The 21,462-nt window shown below is 37.7% G+C and overlaps 1 protein-coding gene across 1 annotated transcript; it reads left to right on the forward strand.

Annotated features, from left to right (window-relative positions):
• The first annotated feature begins 1,120 nt into the window (after positions 1 to 1,120).
• LOC124544403 (low-density lipoprotein receptor-related protein 6) lies at positions 1,121 to 20,931 on the forward strand. The gene is made up of 22 exons (XM_047122935.1): positions 1,121 to 1,424; positions 1,508 to 1,731; positions 1,925 to 2,115; positions 2,502 to 2,792; positions 3,414 to 3,595; positions 3,698 to 3,927; positions 4,293 to 4,463; positions 4,640 to 4,873; positions 5,301 to 5,448; positions 5,938 to 6,102; positions 6,564 to 6,708; positions 7,193 to 7,320; positions 7,539 to 7,692; positions 8,699 to 8,973; positions 10,587 to 10,820; positions 12,335 to 12,473; positions 12,570 to 12,845; positions 13,494 to 13,676; positions 14,204 to 14,551; positions 16,186 to 16,341; positions 16,762 to 17,070; positions 17,557 to 20,931. The coding sequence occupies exons 1-22, from the start codon at positions 1,334 to 1,336 to the stop codon at positions 17,804 to 17,806; spliced, it is 4,524 nt and encodes a 1,507-aa protein (XP_046978891.1). The 5' UTR covers positions 1,121 to 1,333; the 3' UTR covers positions 17,807 to 20,931.
• The last annotated feature ends 531 nt before the right edge of the window (positions 20,932 to 21,462 follow it).

Raw genomic sequence — 21,462 nt, forward strand, 5'->3', positions numbered from 1 at the left:
AGAAAGGACATAGGCTACTTTTTTGTTTAACACGTGATAAACAACACCCTAAAACGCGAGCTAAGCCGAGGGCGACTACTATTATGTTCATAAAATATTCGATTCGAAAACAAAATAAAGTAGAGCAGTACTTTATTTTGTTACCACTATACAAAATCATCCATAGGAATTTTTTTCACTTCCTTATATCATTAAAAAATTACAGACACGATGTACGTAAAATGAGTGCCGTAACTACTCACAATGGTCAAAAGCATCGTCTCGAGAATGTTTTGAACGGGTATTTCACAAAGTTTCCTATGTTAAACTAAGTTTACATCTGAGTTCATACTACAAACCTAAGACAAAGGATAATTTAAAACTATAGAGTAATAGGAGATAATTGGCTGTGTAAATGAAGACAGCTTAATCTGCAAAAAATGTATGTGAAATTTTCATCAGAAATTACGCTATTTTATATTAAACTCACGTAATTATTCGAGTGACGTGTGAAAAAATTAAGATATAGAAAAGATATAAAAAAGCTAAAAAAAATTATAATAGGATGCGTCTCACCTGCTTTATATCAATAGTAAATATGAAGAGATTGTTATCTAGCAGGAGACGATTAAGTTGTAATAGAATAAAAATAGAATCTCTTCAATTATTATCACATTCAGCAACGCCCTTAAAATAACAATATTGCTACCTAACATTTTTAATTGTTATAAAGTTAAATTCATCGCCAATAGATAATTAATTATAATAATTGTTCAAACAAAGGTAAGAAGTGAAATTTAAGATGAAAATTCTATTAAAAAAGTTGTTTATTAGTAAAATACCCAAATTACAGTATCTCATCGGATACACATCTAGTTCTCTATTAAAAATTTAAAACAAACGACAAGGCAATGTACGATACAATACCTACGTATGTTTGGTTACATAGATGGCGCTTTAAAAGCTAGTAGGAGTAATTAATATGTCAACTTTATTTACACTAAATACATCAATTAATTAGTATAGTTACCTATAAAATAAAATTGTAGAATTATTTTTATTTTCTACTCTTACAACATAATAAGCATTAAACTTTTTAAAATTTATTTTTAATCTGTAGCGTCATTTCAACTAACGCATATTTATTATCTATTACTAACTACTTTGTTGATCTTAAAGTAGATTCCAAACTCGTTAGTTCTTAGAAAATCAGTTATGAAAATAGTTAAGAAATAGCAAAAGGATATCATTTAATTTACGATGTGCTAAATTCCTAACAGTGCCTTAAAGTTATAGTGCAATATTATCATTAACTCATGAAGTGTAATAAAATCGGTCTTATTTTGTTTTCATTATGACGAAGCGCCGAAGAATAGTTCAAGCTGACAAAATAATACAAAATGTTATAAATGTATTTTGTTTATTAATGTTTTTACAATTGAAGGGTAAGTTTTCATACTTTATAATTGCAATTTCATTCATTAATGTTGACGATATACGTCAATAACTTTATTTGTTTATTTACCAGGTTATTACTCGAGCATAAGTAATCCAGTGTTATTATATACGACGGCTTCCGATATTCGAGTAACGAATACTTCAAAGTTAAGTAAAATCAATGCAATAATTAAAGGCTTAGAACAAGGCTCTGCTGTCGATTTTCTGTATAGAAAGAACTTAGTGTGCTGGTCTGATCAGACGGCGGAATTGATACAATGTATGGAATACAACAACACACATTCTGGAGAGAAAGTGAGTACACTAAAGTTTATAAACAAAATTAATATCGATGTTTTAAGTGTTTCAAATTAACGCTGAAAGTTGAAGCTCAATTTAATAGCAATTTTGTGATTGTGTTTTCAGTAATTTTTTTTTTTTATTCTATAATTGATAATAAATAATGAATATTATTTTTGATACTTTATAATTTTGATAACACTTACAGATGAGGCTTGTATCAAAAGGCTTAATTACTCCAACGGGTATAGCAATTGACTGGTACACAGAAAAAATATATTGGACAGACGGTGAAACTAATAGAATAGAAGTAATTAGTATAGACCAAAAGTACAGAAAAGTATTGTTCTGGACAGATGTAGACCTCGCTAGAGCTATTGCTGTAGTACCTAAGGAAGGGTAAATAGTTTACATTTAATTTTAAAATAAAAGTAAAGTAACAGCCTGTAAATTTACCACTACCGAGATTAGGCCTCCTCTCATTAAGGAGAGGGTTTAGTACATTTTCCACCACACTGTTCCACTGATGGTTGGTGGAATGCACATGTGGCAGAATTTTGATGAAATGAAATTAAACGCATGCAGGTTTTCTCACGAAATGTTTTCCTTCACTGCTGAGCACAAGATGAATTATAAACACAAATATTTAGTGGTACTTGCGTGGGTTTGAACCCACAAACATCGGTTCAGATGCACACGCTCTAACCACTGGGCCATCTCAACTCAATTTTTAAATAAATTATACAAATTTTAGAATTATTAACTGACATAATTTTAAATTACAGATTAATGTTCTGGACTGATTGTGGTGAAATACCAAAAATTGAAAGAGCAGGAATGAACGGTGATCCAGCAACACGAAAAGTTATAGTAAAAGATGATATTTTCTGGCCAAATGGTATAACAGTTGACTATAATAACAATCTGATATACTGGGTAGATTCAAAGTTACAATTCTTTGATGTTATGGACTTCAATGGAAATAATAGAAAAAAAGTCATAAGAGAGGGATTGAAATATCCATATGCTTTAACATTTTTCAATGACAGGTTATTTTGGATTGATTGGAAAACTCTGTAAGTATATCATATTTTTGCTATAATTATGTACTAATCTTTATTTGTCAGGTCCTTATTACATTGACCAGGTCATTTAAATTAAAAGTCAATTGGTGGTAGGGCTTTGTGCAAGCCCATCTGGGTAGGTACCACCCACTCATCAGTAATTCTACTGCCAAATAACAGTACTTAGTATTCTTATGTTCCGGTTAAAAGGGTGAGTGAGCCAGTATAACTACAGGCACAAGGGTCATTACATCTCAGTTCCCAAGGTTGGTGGCACATTGACAATGTAAGAAATAGTTAATATTTCTTACAGTGTCAATGTCTATGGGTGATGGTGATCACTTACCATCAAGTGGCTCATATGCTGGTCCACCAACCTACACCATATAAAATTCCAAGACTTACTTTAACAACTGTAACAAAACTTGTAACGGGACAATAGCCATTTCTTTCATACTGACATAGTGACAAAATCTCTGCATGTATTCATGCAATAATTTTCAGCCTGTTTTATATACAAAATAAATAACAACTGCTCTCTTCATTGTATTATAAGATAGTAACTGAATATTAGATAATAATTTAATAATAAAAATTTTAACTCAATACAAATTCACAATTAATGATTTCCAGAGTTATAAATACATTGGATCTTACAACAAATGGTGCTATAAAGGAACTAATCAAATCAGATTCCGTTCCTGTTGATATTAAGGTATTTGACAACAGCAGACAATTGATGCCCAGCGGAGATTATCCTTGTAAAACAAATGAGGATTGTTCACATTTGTGCCTTTTATCACCTAATCCACCAGGTAAGAACTTTAGTACTGTAGTCACTGTAGTGACTAAGGTGACGTCTTTTGTGAATGATTTGAATTTACAAAGTTGATTATAATATTGTATTTGTATTTTAGGATATGTGTGTGCGTGCCCAACTGGCGTAAAACTAAAGGAGGGTAGCAATACAACCTGCTATGATGGTCCACAGTCATTTCTACTAGTAGCTCAAAGATCTGTCATATCAAGGATATCACTTGACACACCAGACTTCACGCCCTTTACTCTACCTCTGAAGGACTTAAAGAGAGCTCTCACTATTGACTTTGATCCCAAAACTGAATATATATACTGGGCAGACAGTTTGGTAAGATGCTATATGATGTATCGATTTAGATATAAGTCACTATTTTTGAACTTTATCACTGTATCAGATTGTATTATAACAAAATTGTATCCAGCCTAAAAGAGTACTGTTGTAAAGTAAGTTCCTACTGTAAACATTTTGGCTGTTAATAGTAATTAATAAAAATTGGAAACAAATTTGAAAAAAACCTTCTCCTCAAAGGGAGAGGAGGCCTTTAGCCCAGCAGTGGGAATTTACAGGCTGTTGTTGTTGATGTTGGAAACAATTTGGAAATTATTCAATATGTAGCTCTTTCCTAAGCCTGGGTACATTTTTCTGGATCATTGGTCATGTATCAATGTAATAATTCTCCCTTGTGATTCCAGTCCAAGACGATATCGCGCGCGCGACTGGACGGCAGCGACCAAAGCGCTGTGGTGCGCAGCGGCGGCGTGCCCGAGAGCATCGCAATCGACGTGCTGGCGCGCAACCTGTACTGGACCGACCCCGTCGCCGACACCATCAGCGTCGCGCGCCTCGACGGCAGCGCCACCAAGGTGACACGCCCTCGAGGCAGCCAAAACTATGGTGGTGAAAATACCACCATGTATGATAATTTTTTATTTCCTAAAATTCCACGACGCAGGCCGCATCAAAACTATGGTGGTGAAAATACCACCATGTATGATAATTTTTTATTTCACAAAATTCCACTCACAACTTGTTCCATCAGGTTCTAATCCACGATGAGCTATACAACCCGCGAGCCATCGCGCTGCACCCGACAGCTGGCTGGATGTTTTGGTCCGACTGGAACGAGAAGAAACCCAAGATCGAACGTGCCAATTTGGATGGAACCAACAGAATTTTGCTGATATCAGAGAAACTTACCTGGCCTAATGGAATTGCTTTAGATACTGTGAATAATAAATTGTATTGGGGTGATGGAAGAACTCACAAAATTGAGGTAAAATATCTATCACCTTTTTAAAAATTACTTTATTAACATTAGATTCAATATGACACAACACAACATTTGATTTGATGACGACCTCCGTGGTTGTGGTATGTACACCGGTTTTCATGGGTACGCCACTCTGAGGTTCCGGGTTCGATTCCCGGCCGAGTCGACGTAGATTACCATTAGTTTTCCATGTTGTCTTGGGTCTGGGTGTTGGTGGTACTGTCGTTACTTCTGATTTCCATAAAACAAGTGCTTCAGCTACTTACATTGGGATTAGAGTAATGTATGTGTTGTTGTCTTATATTTATAAAAAAAAAAAACAAATTATTTGATAAGAAGTAATTATTATTGAAAAAATATTATGTAAGCACAGTTAGCTTTCTTTGTTGGCTCTTTTCACGTACTTTATTGTTATTCATATAAATTTCAGGTTTGCGATATGGATGGGTCGAATAGACGAGAACTTTTATGTAGTTACAGTGATATTTTACACATTTTCGGATTGACACTACTTGGCGAGCATCTCTATTGGACAGACATGCAAAGACGAACACTGGACATGATCAACAAAGACACGGGTATATTATTTGTAATACAATATTGTGAATTTAATGCTAACAATTGAAGCATTTTTATTAAATAATATCAATAAGATTCGGCCTTTTGGGACATTTTTTCTAGGGTATAGGTTGGCGGACGAGCGTATGGGCCACCTGATGGTAAGTGGTCACCATCACCCATAGACAATGTCGCTGTAAGAAATATTAACTATTTCTTACATTGTCATTACATCCTTCATCATTCCGTCCTTACATTGTTAATGTGCCACCAACCTCGGGAACTAAGATGTTATGTCCCTTGCCTGTAGTTACACTGGCTCACTCACCCTTCAGACCGGAACACGACAATACTGAGTACTGTTATTTGGCGGTAGAATAACTGATGAGATGCCTACAAAGTTAATAATATGTATTCAAATAATATTTTTTTTTTTCATAATATTTACAGTTTTCAAATCATAACTGTAAAAACGAGCCCAAAATTTAGTTTAAGTTTTTTATTTTCAGGATTAGAGAGACAGCCTGTTGTGGAGCAAATGGCTAATATGATGGGTGTCAAGGCATTTCGTTTGGGAGAACCCCTCGGACATAATCCATGCGTAGACAATAATGGAGGATGCTCATATCTCTGCTTTAACAGACCTAATGACTATGTGTGTAGCTGTCCTCTAGGTTAGTTTTTTAAAGTTCTTTTTGATCTAGTTTTGCCGACTTTTATCAAAAAATATTAAAGAGACTCTTGTTCATTGAATATTCTCTCATTTAAGTCCTAATACTGATCTTTCTCTGATGGTATTCTATCCGAGTATACCTTCTAATATTCATATAAGATATATAATTAAAATCACTTTTGTACGGCGTCTATTTATTATTGAACACCTAACTACAATATAAAATTTATTAAAATATATTAATGTATTTGTTCCATATATGGAATGGTGTTTACATTGCATCATTATTAGGGCCTGTGCATACAGGACAAGATTATGTTATGTATGAGTATATATGATGTCATAGGGCCGTAAAACTAAAGGGTCCTCAATAAATCACTTCAGTTTAATAATATAGATTATTCTGAAAAATGATAATTTTATTTTAAACATATTGTACTTTACCAAAACTTCAATTCATAGGTTTGGAACTTGCTAGTGATCGAAAAACATGCATCGAACCAGAAGCATTTCTCGTATACAGCAGAAAAAACGTAATCGGTCTGATCAGTATTGAAAATGAGAACAACGACGCTGTGCTCCCGATACGAGAGTTGAAAGAAGTCAGGTTAGTTCGTCATTATACACTTGAAAAGCTCTAAATAAATGAAATTAAAATAGTTAATAGAATAATAGAACGACGACCTCCATGGTCGAGTGGTGTGTACACCGGTTTTCATGGGTACGCCACTCTGAGTTTTCTATTTTGTCTTGGGTCTGGGTGTATGTGGTACCGTCATTACTTCTGATTTCCATAACACAAGTGCTTCAGCTACTTACATTGGGATGTAATGTATGTGATGTTGTCTCATATTTTAATCCTGACTTTGTCCAGGTGACAAAAAGGAAAGCTTTTTTTCCCCTGATCGTAGCATATTAGTTTAAGAAGTTTTAATATATGTCCATATGTATATAATGTCAATGTTATGGCAACATTTAAAAAAAATTATAAATGGTTCCATTAAATCAACAATTATAGCATTGGCTGATTTACAATGAAAAATCTTCTAAAATCTCAAGACAATTTATAATGATATTTTTGTTATTTCTAGTGCTTTAGCTGTTCACGTGTCAGGGTCGAAGATATACTGGTCTGACAGCAAAACCAAAACAATAAATCGCTGCTCTATAAATGGATCGGATGTAGAGAAAATACTGGAATGGATGGGCTTAGTTGAAGGTAAGTTAAATCCTGACTATCTCGACTCGCTCTTGTTGTGTTACTTTATTTTTTTTTGTAAATATGTCTATGGTATTTCAAATTAAACAAATTAATTAAAGCTGCATGAGCATCTTCACCTGTTTTTGAGATTGATCAATTAATTTTGAACTTAATTTTTTTTCAGTATAGCATCAAAATTATCAAAATTTACTAAATTTTTTTTATTGTCACCACAGGCTTAGCGATTGATTGGTCTGGTCAGAACATCTACTGGACCGACTCAGCAACACAGCGGATAGAAGTAGCGAGGTTAGACGGCTCGAGTAGACGTACTCTCATCTGGCAGGGTCTCAAGAAACCTAAGAGCATCGTGCTCGACCCTCGCAAGGGGTAAGCCTCTTCGGATTTTAAATTTTGTAACATCTTTTACTAACAACAACAACCGCCTGTGAATATCTCACCGCTGGACTAGGGCCTCCCTTTGAAGAGAGGGTTTGGAACATATTTCACCACTGTTCCAATGCGGGTCGGTTTAATAAACATATGGCAGAATAGGCTATTTGATGGGTTTTTAAAATCCATTTTATATTATTTAGTAGAAGTTAAGGAACCCAGCAAAAGTTGTGTTTTTTATTTCTAGTACATACTTGCCGAAAAATATCATATTAAAAATTCCATATTTAAATAGCGCGCAAAAACGCTATTTGGACAATATGGCGCTGCAATGGGGTCGGTGACGTCACTTTCCTGTATTTTAATCTGTAGTACATATAGTAGAAAAGCAAAGTTTACAAGAAAGTGACTTCATCATAAGCCCGGCCAATCAGGAGCGTATTGTGTCACGTGACAAACGTTTGAAAATTGCATTTTTATTTATTGATTTTTGAATAAATTAAGTATTATTTTCAAGTTTCGTTAGTGAATAACCATTTTTAAACTAATAATATGCACTGATTACAATAATTCAAAATTTATTTTTCGCATTGTCAAATAGCCTATTTCTGTGAAATAAGACAGGTTTAATACACATATGGCAGAATTTTTGTGAAATAAGACACAAGCAGGTTTCCCCACGATACTGTTGAAGGCCCGTATAGGCGGGCCGACCGTCAGGGCGTCACGGTAGCATGCGTAAGCGATCCCGTGGCGTCCGCCGAAAGACGGAGAGGGTACCGCTGGTTTTTTAGTGGGTAAACCGGGAGCGCACTCGGTATTCAGGGCTCCGGGGAGTCCCACACCCCCCCCCACTTTCCATCACGTGGGGGAAGCGCGTAAAGCGTTTTTCCAGCGTAATAAAAAAAAACGGTTTCCCCACAATGTTTTCCTTAACCGTCGAGCACGAGATGAATTATAAACACAAATGAAGCAAGTTAACCGTTGTGTGCCCGTGCGGCAGGTACATGTACTGGTCGGAGCTGGGCTCGCGCAGCATCCGGCGCGCGGGCATGGACGGCGGCGGCGCGGCGCTGCAGGTGGAGGCGGCGGGGCGCGCGCACGCGCTGGCGCTGGACCGCGGCGCGCGCGCGCTCTACTGGGCCGCGCTCGACCCGCCCGCGCTCGAGCGCGCGCCGCTCGACGGCTCGGCGCGCCGCGTGCTCGCCGCCGACGTGCCCATGCCCTACGCGCTCGCGCTCTACGACGACCGCGTCTACTGGGGCGACTGGAACACCGGTACGGGTCCCTCGACAACGACAGCCTGTAAATTCCCACTGCTGGGCTAAAGGCCTCCTCTCCCTTTGAGGAGAAGGTTTGGAACTGTTCCAATGCGGGTTGGTGGAATACACATGTGGCAGAATTTTTATGAAATTTGTCACATGCAAGTTTCCTCACGATGTTTTCCTTCACCGCTGAGCACGAGATGAATTATAAAGATAAATTAAGCACATGAATCAGCAGTGCTTGCCTGGGTTTGAACCCGCAATCATCGGTTAAGATGCACGTTTTCTAACCACTGGGCCATCTCGACTCTACACTCTACGACGGGTCTCTCACTTAGCTATTATTATTGGTAGCTTCACTTCATTGTAAAATGACGATTTACTTGGTGGTAGGGCTTTGTGCAAGCCCGTCTGGGTAGGTACAACCCGCTCATCAGTTATTCTACCGCCAAATAACAATACTCAGTATTGTTGTGTTCTGATTTGAAGGGTGAGTGAGCCAGTGTAATTGCAGGCACAAGGGACATAACAACTTAGTGCCCAAGGTTGATGGCACATTGACGATGTAAGGAATAGTTAATATTTCTTACAGCGTCATTGTCTATGGATGATGGTGACCACTTACCATCAGGTGGCCCATCTGCTCGTCCACCAACCTATAGCATAAAAAAAAATAAGATTCAAAAGTGCTCGTAAAAGCTTACTTGAATAAAGTTTATTTTGATTTTGATTAGTCTGTCCGTTTGTTCCGGCTAATCTCTGGAACGGTTGCACCCGATTATGACGGGACTTTCACTGGCAGATAGCTCATGTGATACAGAGTAACATAGGCTACTTTTATTTTAGAACTATTTATACAGTCGTGTTACAAAGTCTAAATACTGCCCAGTACCGTGCAAATATTTCCTAATACAAAATTAATATGCAATGGTAAAGTCAGTGGTACCGCACAATAACTTTTTTGTTAAATTCAAACGCGCACGAAGTCGCACAGCTAGTTCATTTATATAGTTGTTTCGCACGTTAAGGGGTTCATCGTCAGGTCTTATACTACAAGAGCTCTAGTTTGCTTCGTACCAATAGCCGTTAGGAAGCAACAAACAGACAGATACTTTTTCGAATCGATAATATTAGTATAGTTTATATAACGTAGAATCAAACTTTGATAAACTCGCGTATACATAATTTTAACCTGTCCAAACATCATTTTAGGTCGTGCTCAACGCATACGAATCTACGATATAATAGGCTATTTGACCATGCGAAAAATAAATTGTGAATTATTGTAATCAGTGCATATTATGAGTTTAAAAATGGTTATTTACCAACGAAACTTGAAAATAATACTTAATTTATTCAAAAATCAATAAACAAAAATAAATTTTTTCAAACGTTTGTCACGTGACACAAAACGCTCCTGATTGGCCGGGCTTATGATGAAGTCACTTTCTTGTAAACCTTGCTTTTTTACTATATGTACCACAGATTAAAATACAGCAAAGTGACGTCACCGACCCCATTGCAGCGCCATATTGTCCAAGTAGCGTTTTCGCGCGTTATTTAAATATGGAATTTTTAATATGATATTTTTCGGCAAATATTTTTTTAACCAAAACTATATTACAGGATTAATAGAGTCTGCGAAGAAATTGAACGGCACGGACAGGAAGACGATCCACACGCAGCTGGACTACATATCGGACCTGAAGGTGTACCACCGCGCGCGCGACTCGCTGCCCAACCAGTGCGGCGTGGACAACGGCGGCTGCACGCACCTCTGCCTGCCGCTGCCCGGCGCCGACTACCGCTGCGCCTGCCCCACGCACTACCGCCTCAACCGCGACAACCTCACCTGCGCCGGTCAGCTACACACACATACATATATCTTCTGTAGTTTATTGCACTAACACTACACTAACATTCACGCCCATTTATAAGAAAAATGGTCACGTGATCTGAACTAGTAGTAGGCTATTTGACAATGCGAAAAATAAATTACGCACTACCGCCTCAACCGCGACAACCTCACCTGCTCCGGTCAGCTACACACACATACATATATCTTCTGTAGTTTATAGCACCCACACTACACTAACATTCACGTCCATTTATAAGAAAAATGGTCACGTGATCTGAACTAGTAATAGTCTATTTGACAATGCGAAAAATAAATTACGCACTACCGCCTCAACCGCGACAACCTCACGTGCGCCGGTCAGCTATATACACATATAGTACGACACAAATCAGATGTAGCATCGGAAAATGCAATGGAATGAAAATAAAACCGATTACTGCCGATTTACACAACCAATAGAAATAGCTCCCTATCGCGCCATTCGACGCTATTCGTCGCTATAGATTCACGCGTCAGAGAAAGCAAGTGCATGTAAATCGACGCGTCAAATTGACGAATATATTAGTTTATAAGATATAACATGTTATTACGTTTGTGCAAAGATCATATTCGCATGAGAAATAAATATTGATAATTTGGGATAGCGTACTCAATTCGGATGTGATCGGTTTTACGAATTTTGCCGATGCGACATCTAAGTTGTGTCGTACAATACATATATCTTCTGTAGTTTATGGCACTAACACTACACTAACATTCACGCCCATTTTTAAGAAAAATGGTCACGTGATCTGTACTAGTAATAGGCTATTTGACAATGCGAAAAATAAATTGTGAATTATTGTAATCAGAGTGTATTATGAGTTTAAAAATGGTTATTTACAGTTTAAAGTTGAAAATAATACTTAATTTATTCAAAAATCCATAAATAAAAATGCATTTTTTTCAAATTGGCCGGGCTTACTGTATGTACCGCAGATTATTAATACAGGAAAGTGACGTCACTGTCCCCATTGCAGCGCCATATTGTCCAAGTAGCATTTTTGCGCGCTATTTAAATATGAAATTTTTAATATGATATTTTTCGGCAAATATGTACTAGAAATAAAAAAATCAACTTTTACTAGGTTCCTTAATTTCTACTAAATAGTATAAGATGGATTTTAAAAACCAGTCAAATAGTCTATTATGTACTGTATGAACTGTATATTGTTTTCTCAAAATGTTTCCATTTCGATCGATATCTTCCTTTTTTCCGTCCAATGTCGTAGAATATGTCCCGTGAGATAATTGAAAAAACAACTTTATGATTGTTATTATTATAATATGAAACTATGAACAAGAAAAGAAAAAAAATTACCACATTAAAACATGACTGAATTGTGCATGTTGAGTATAACATACATACACACACATACATACTTCATTAAATAGACATAAAATGATCCGATACAACACTTACTAACCCATATTTCACATATAACTTGTATTTGATATCATTGTATATTATTTTCAGAACCCGAAGAGTTTCTGTTGTTCGCACAAAAAAACGCCGTGGGGCGAATTCTAGTCGCAAACGGAGAGTGCAACGACGCATTCATACCCCTCACCGGTCTCAAAAGCGTGCGAGCCATAGAGTATGACCCTATCGACAGGTATTGTCAACAATCATTTATTACTTCATACTAAATTATTAAGATCCAACCAAAGTTTTCCATTTCTATAATAAAAAATCATTTTCTTTTCAATAGATATCTTTACTGGATGGACGACGAGTCGCATTCAATCCGACGAGTACCCATCTCGTACTCGACCACATCAGCGATAACGGACTCCACGACGGTCGTCACAGGCCTGTCGAGACCGTTTCACATGGCCCTGGACGTGTTGGGGCGAGCCTTGTACTGGACCTGTCTGGATACGGACTCGATCAATGTAACTTCGATCGACAACAATTCCTCGGTCGGCGTCATAGTGAGAGGCGATAAAATGATGCCGAGACACCTGGCCTTCCATCAGACCAAAAGGTTAGTCAAATCAAATCAAATCAAAATAAACTTTATTCAAGTAGGCTTTTACAAGCACTTTTGAATCGTCATTTTACAATTAAGTGAAGCTACCACCGGTTCGGAACTACAGGTTCGGAAAGTAAATTCTACCGAGAAGAACCGGCAAGAAATACAAAGTCATGTTAATTGAATACTATTATTTAAATTAATATATCCTGCTTGGAAGTCAACAGTTATTATTTGTTATAGTGACCACACAGAGGCCGCACATTTTACTGATTTATGGATAAAATTAGCGATCATCATGTTTATGACGAAATGGCGTCCGAGAATATATCGGAGTGATCGTCATTGACGAATATTTAATTTTAACACCACGCGCATTCATCGATGTCGAGTAGGTCGGCACATCGAGTAGGTCGACCAGGCAGAATATATTAATTTAGATAATTGTATTAATTAACATGACTGTATTTTTTTAAATGTTGAAAAAGAGCAACTACTGAGTTTCTTGCCGGTTCTTCTCGGTAGAATCTACTTTCCGAACCAGTGGTAGCTTCACTTAATTGTTAAATGACGATTCAAAAGTGCTTGTAAAAGCCCACTTGAATAAAGTATACTTTGATTTTTGTGTATCCGTGTATAAGAGTCCCGATTGCCACGCAGAGTATTGATCTGGAGCGACGCGGGGCTGGGCGCCATCATGCGCGCCAGCGTAGACGGTACTGCACGCAGCGAGCTGGCGCGCGTGTCCAACGTCACCGCGCTGGCCGTGGAGCAGTCCTCCGCCACCGTGTACTGGGCCGTGGCGCGCCAGATACACGCCATCGACCTCGACTCCGTCGGCAGGTGAGTCGGAAACGCTCCGACGCAACGTTGCCTCGTCGAAACACTGGCTGCAATAGGCTATTTGACAATGCGAAAAATAAATTGTGAATGATTGTAATCAGTGTATATTATGACTTTATAAATGGTTATTTACTAACGAAGGTTGAAAATAATACTTAATTTATTCAGAAATCAATAAGTACAAATTCATTTTTTGAAACATTTGTCACGTGACTCAAAACGCTCCTGATTGGCCGGTCTTATGATGAAGTCACTTTCTTGTAAACTTTGCTTTTCTATTATATGTACCACAGATTAAAATACAGCAAAGTGACGTCACCGACGCCTTTGCAGCGCCATATTTTCCAAGAAGCGTTTTCGCGCGCTATTTAAATATGGATTTTTTAATAAGATATTTTTCGGCAAATATGTACTAGAAATAAAAAAAAATAACTTTTACTGGGTTCCTTAACCACTACTAAATAATATAAAATGGATTTAAAAATCCAGTCAAATAGCCTATTGTTCTCCGACTCGGTCGTCCGCAGCAAACGCGTGGTGTGGCAAGGCGGCTGGGTGGGCGCGCTGGCGGCGTACGGCGGCTCGCTGTACCTGTGCGGCAGCGAGCGGGCGCCCATGCGGCTGCCGCTGCACCGGCGAGACGCGCCCGCCGCGCCGCTGCCGCACCTGGCGCGCATCGTGGCCGTGGCGCCCGTGCAGCGCGTGGCTCGCGAGCACCCGTGCTACGGCGGGCGCGCGTGCGGCGGCGCGCCGGGCGCGTGCGGCGCGGGCGGCGCGTGCGGCTGCGGGCTGCACTGCGCCGCGCGCCGCGCCTGCGCGCCCGACCACTTCCTGTGCGACTCGCCCGACGCGCACTGCGTCCCGATGGAGTGGAAGTGAGTTATTCACTCTTACCTAGAGACAATTACCTTCGTAACGTATAATCTTTTCTAACTACGTAGTCGGTCCCAAAGTTCTGTCATATATGAAAATAGTGATAAAAAGAAAAGTACCAATCCGTTTTTTATAAATTATATATTATATGAAAGAACATTTAATAAGGAATTATATTAACTTAAAATTATTCAAAATAACCGCCCTTATTTTTAATACAGGCCTTTAGTCGCCGCGGCCAGTCGTCTATCGCAGCACGCACCATATTCATGTCTATTTCAGCGACTGCTTTTATTATAGCTGACTTTAGAATGTCCAAATTTTTATGAGGCTTAGCACACACCTTCCTCTCTAAGACTTACCAATTTTTATAGTCCAGAGGATTAAGGTCCGGACTGGAGGAAGGCCAATCTTCATGTCTTATGAAGTCGATGTTTTGACGCTCGAACCAGGCTTGAGTGGTCTTAGCTTTATGTGCAGGTGCAGAATCTTGCTGGAACACAAAGTGATGTCCTGAAAATAACGTGTTGGGCAGGTCTTTGACATGCTGATCCAAAACCGTCTCTTGGTACACTTTTGCACTGGTATTGACCCCTTTTTCGCAAAAATGAACCTCAGTTGGTCCGTAGTGGGAGACTCCTAACCAGACCATCACTGAAGATGGATGATGCCCATGTTGCACCCGCGGAACTCTTTTTGCTGCTTCTTCAGAGCTCCCAGCATACACTCTATCATTCTGTTTATTATACTTTTCTTCTATATCGAAATTTTTTTCGTCCGTAAAGAGTATATCACGATGTCGATTTTTCGCGTACCGTTTCAACAACACCCGGGATCTTTTGAGTCTTATTGCTTTTAGACGAGCATTAAGTAGGTGTTTACTCTTTTTTTTGTAAGCTCGCAACTTAAGGTCTTCGTTTAACACCTTTTTGATAGTTTTTCTACTGACCCCCATCTGCAATGCCATCAGCTTCTGTTTTCGGACAGGATTCCTTCGTATGCGTGCCTTGATTGCTTTGATCACTGCTGGTGTCCTTGCGGGGCGTGGCCGGCCAGTTCTTTTCTTATCCTCAACACTTGAAACTTCATTGTACCTATTTATAGTACGATACACAAACCTAAGCGATATTTTTAAATTTTTGAGCAACTTGAAAATGGTATTCGGCGAGTGCCCACCGGTGCAACGCTAAAACTGCTATTCGGTTTTCTTTCACGGTCCACTCCATCGTGAAAAATCGCGGCAAATGATAACTTTTTGTTTTTTAATAATTGACAAACATTCCAATGCAATGGAATGCAATTAAACTTTTTTTAAATCGTCTTCGAAATTGGAAAATAATGTGCCAGTGACAGAACTTTGGGACCATTGGGACTACGTATAGTAGAAAAAAGTTGTAGCGAGTTTAATTAATATATATCACTATGAATTTGAGATAAAATTGCATTTTGAACGTCGACGAAACTTATCGGAATTTTGTAATTAAAAGTGAAAATAAGTAGTTTATTAAAAAAAGCCAAGCTTTTAGTAAATCGCAACAAATACGGAAATCTCAGGTTTCTTTGTCTTTATTCCTACTTCGATTGGAATAAGCTATACGACGTGTAACTCTTATGCTGAACTGAACGTTTGTGGCAGATGTGACGGACAACGCGACTGCCCCGACGGGTCGGACGAGGCTCGCTGCGACGCCTGTGCCGGCCTGCGCTGCGCGGACGGCTCGTGTGCCGCCGCTCTCGGCGCCTGTGCCACCGGTGCCTACTGCGCGCACAAACCACTGCCCGACGCGTTCAGGTATGGATCCACATGAACGAATTTATTGAGACCCTTTAAACCAACAACACGCCGTGCTTCTCGCAGGTTCTCGTTTTAATTTCGATATATTTACATATAGATCGAGAACTGAGATGGCCCAGTGGTTAGAACGCGTGCATCTTAACCGATGATTGCGGGTTCAAACCCAGGCAAGCACCACTATATATATGTGCTTAATTGTGTTTATAATTCATCTCGTGCTCGGCGGTGAAGGAAAACATCGTGAGGAAGCCTGCATGTGTCTAATTTCATCGAAATTCTGTCACATGTGCATTCCACCAACCCGCATTGGAACACCGTGGTGGAATATGTTCCAATCTCTCTCCTTAATGGAAGAGGAGGCCTTATCTCAGCAGTGGGAAATTTACAGGCTGTTACTTTAGTTTATTTTACATATAGATGCGACGAACGCCTGTGCCTGGCGCCGCGACTGCTGTGCGACGGGCGCGCGCACTGCGAGGACGGCGCGGACGAGGCGCCCGCCGCCTGCGGGTACGTGCACAAGGGCCAGGTGGTGGCGCGCGGCGGCGGGCAGTCGCACGCGCTGCTGGCGTGCGGCGTGGTGGCGGGCGCGGGCGTGGCGCTGGCGGGCGCGTGGGCGGCGCTGCGGCGCGTGCGGCGCGCCCGCCGCCAGCCGCCGCCGCCGCGCGCCTTCGCGCTCGTCAAGCCCGTGCCGGCCCGCGCGCGCTCCGACCGCACCTCCGAAGAGTGAGTATCAGTATATACGTGGTAAAATGTCTTCAAATGTTTCGATGAGATACGATCCCGCTGAAGCGATCCTCGGGACTTTTTCGATTTAAATCATTAAGACACTACTTGGTGGTAGGGCTTTGTGCGAGCCCGTCTGGGTAGGTACCACCCACTCATCAGTTATTCTACCGCCAAATAACAGTAGTCAGTATTGTTGTGTTCCGGTTTGAAGGGTGAGTGAGCCAGTGTAACTACAGGTACAAGGGACATAACATCTTAGTTCCCAAGGTTAGTGGCGCAGTGACGATGTAAGGAATAGTTAATATTTCTCACAGCGTCATTGTCTATGGGTGATGGTGACCACTTACCATCAGGTGGCCCATATGCTCGTCCGCCAATCTATACCATAAAAAAAAAAAAAAAAGTAAATGAACTTGTTAATATGTTGAATAAAATTGAACCTTTTTAATCTTCTAACTCCTATAGTAACTCATTCTCTGCCAGACTGAGTGCGACAGGCTCCGGCTCGTGTTCGGGCTCGGCGTCGGACAGCCTGTGCGGGCGCTACCCCCGCCCCACCGCCAACCCCCCGCCGAGCCCCGCCACGGCGGGCGGGCGGCGGCGCGCGTACCGCCACTACCGCGCGTGCAACCGGCCGCCGCCGCCCACGCCCGCCTCCACGGACGCCAACGAGTCGGAGCCCGAGCCCGCCGCGCGCGCGCCCCCGCCCTCGCCCGCGCCGCTGCTCTACTGACCGCCGCCCTTACATTGGTTAGGACACTTCAATTCTTAACAGTTTTGCTAGAGATGCGCTTAACATAGTAATCTCTTAATCTGCACGTACAAAATCCAAGAGTTGAGAAATAATGGATCTACTCTACTGTGCCGGAACCACGTAACGCAGCTGCAGATATATATATTCTTAATCTTTTAGTAAAAACCAAAATTATCCAACAGAGCTTCCAATTGAATAATTATAAAATATTCTAAATCATCAAAAACATGCTTCATTTGGTTTGAGTAACTTTTGACTCAGTTTGTATACTGATATATCTGTACGAAAGTTGTGTTTTGAAAAAATTCAGGGGGCGGATGCAATTATCAAACGCGTTTGACGGTGGCCAGATGTCATTTAACATTGCTCGGGTTACAAGATACGCCCTAATTATGGGTTTAACATTAACTATATAAATAGTTATGTTTTATCTGTCATGTCATATCATAATGTCTACATTTAATTAATAAATTTGAAACCATGGAATCAAATTTGATTCAGTTTTCCTAATATATTCATAAAATCAGTAACTTCATATATGTAATGTCGATATAGAAATAAACTGCACAATATTTTCTACAAACAGCTAGTCGTAATTTAAGAATTTTATGCAAATCAAACATTCACTATTACACTAAACAATGTAGAAAACTTTAATGACACACGTTATAACCTACACTTATGAAATTGTATGTCCTGATTAGCAATGCAAAGACAAAACATACTCTTAACGTTATTTTATAATGCAAGCATCCGCTAAAAAAGGATTTTATTAGTTTCAACCTTGGGGCAAATTTTATCAATTTTACCCTTACGTAGTCGGGAAGGGCAGAAAAGCGTTATATGTGAAATAAATACTTACATTTTCTTAATCAATTATTTAAATTTACATAATAAGATATATTAGTAATAACTTGAAAGCCTATTAACATATAAAATATAATATTGTAAATATATGAAAATGTATGTAATTGTATCACATTTAATACACTATATAATGTTATGTTAAAATATAAAAGTACAAAATATATATGTTTAACTACAACTTGAACGGAAAAGAACCAAATATAGATATAACGGTATTGTGCTATTCTCTAAGAACTCACTCACAAATTGTTTAGACGAGTTATTTTGATAATTGATATGGTATATCAATATGTGTATCCTTTAAATATTATAATTATTTATATCAACATCCTTTATATGTTAACTTTCGAGTTTGATCTTACAGAATGGTTTTATAGTTACAACATCCAAGTTAATAATCAAGATACTCTTTCATAATAGCACTACAGTTATATTAAAACTATTTAATCTTAGATGGAATTTGGAAGCATTAACAATCGCCTAAAACAATATCAGTTAATTGAAATCTATATTATATCAGATTCAATCAATCAATATTAATTACTTGAGTGGATTTGACTAGTTATGTATAAATCTTTTTTTTAAGTTATATTCGGAACGTAACAATATTTGATTCATTCGTATAACTAAGTCTCTTCCAACCGAATGGAGTAAAGGTAAAATAAACAATACTTAACGTCAAATTAATATGAAAAACGAGCTTTAAGAATCTATGATATGTGTTACGGATTCCTCAAATTGTGTTTGAATATCGTCGAGCTGCAATTATAGAGACTTAAGTAGTAAAATTAAAATGAGCAAATTTGTTAGTGAAATAGTGTGGTATTATGACTTGAGATAAATTAATCAGTAATTAATCAGTACAGAATATAGCAGAACTCTTAGAAAATGTTTTTTTATCTTTACTCTTACAATTGGAAAAGGCTATATTTGTTATAGGTATGGCAGTACAACAATGGCATTTTAATTTTAACATATATATTTTCTTAAATTAATTTTTATTATTTGTCATTTCAAGTATTATAATTTAGAAACATCAATGCATGTTGAATGAAAATCTTTTCTCGTGTCAATATTCAATGTGAACTTTGAATTTGGTGCTATATCAATGTTCGTGCCTCAAATTTAGATAGATAAGTAACTAAATCTTGTAAATAATTTTATCTATAAATTGTAAATAAACTACATATTATGCACCTAGTTAGATTGTAAAATAATGTCTGATCGTTATATTAAATATATATATAATTTTTAATAGCAAAAATACTTGCTTTCGAACTTTTTCTGGCATTTTATACGCAATTATCATCATTAATATACATTATTACAATTACAATACATTTGACTTATAAATAACAACACTGAAGTTTTTTGTAATTATTCACAATATATTCAACAATAAATCATTGTTAAGCTTACTTTAAAGTTTGTTTAGTATTATATTTAAAAATATATATTAACTAAAGTGTAATATACTAATAACATTTTAAAGCGTACAAAGATATAGGTTCACTGATACACAAAATAGTTTATAAACATTTATTATTATTATTAAATAATGATTCACAGATTAACGAAATTTTTAGTATCATGTAAATCACGTTAAAAAATTATATGTAAATGCACAAACTATGCCATGCATAAATACGTCAGTCACATGTCACGTTAAAGTAAATTTGCAGCTGTATTCTTAAAATACCTACAGGTTAAACGCACATATATGTTGTTAAGCCAACTTTTCACTTTTGATTATAATATATAGTATATTACGAGATATAAAATACACTCTATAGTCTAGTCTAGAGTATTATATATTATATGCCATTGTGAAAATTAAACTCAACTGTTCCAATTAAATATTTCAACAATAAACATCACATTAACACAAAATTAATTCTTAAGAGTTGATATATTTGCAAACACTTGCTTAGACATATTAAAAGTTATTCAGTATAATTAAATATATAATTAATTTTGATAACTTGAACATTAACAAACAAACTTAATATTGAATAAGTGTAAAATTTTAATTATTTTGAGCATTAAATAATTTGTGTTTAAAAAGAGTTGCCATTACTTGCATTTATTTGTAAAAAATAATAATGTTAAATTATATTATTACCTAGTGTGGATAAGGCAATTTTTTATATCACTGGAAAACTTAATTATTATTACTATACTAAAGATGACTGAGTTTGACATTTTGGTAATAAACTTTGTACCTGTTAAATATGTTTTATTATACCTTAGAATATTTTTTATCCTAAGACCCACTGCTTCGTAAGAATTTTGTATCTCATATCTATAAAGATAACAATTTTTGTTGGAATAATATACGGCAAATTTCCAGATTTAATAATTGTGTAACTTACTTTCATGCTTCGTAAAGACTTAAATTAAAAAGTATAAATCAGCTATTATAATCATATTATTATTAAATAAATTTAGAGACTACCATTTAAAACTAACTCAATTTCACATATTCATATATATTAAGCAAATATGAATTTCTTTGCAATTTTTTTTCTAGCATCAGTCATCTCTTCCTACTAAGACATCTTTTAAGCACAAGTGATCACTCAGATAATTGCAAAGATATCTTAACATGCAGGGAGGGCCTTCGTGAGATAAATATTTCTAGTAGAATTTATGTATTAAATTTATCGCTTACAAATGAATGAAGCGATTATATTACCATTTTTGTAAAATTAAAATGTTTATTCATTTTCATAACCACATGGCCCAGTGATATCAAACACATACGCCCC

The sequence above is a fragment of the Vanessa cardui genome, chromosome 4 (assembly GCF_905220365.1).
Source record: "Vanessa cardui chromosome 4, ilVanCard2.1, whole genome shotgun sequence".
Taxonomy (NCBI): Eukaryota; Metazoa; Arthropoda; class Insecta; order Lepidoptera; family Nymphalidae; genus Vanessa; species Vanessa cardui.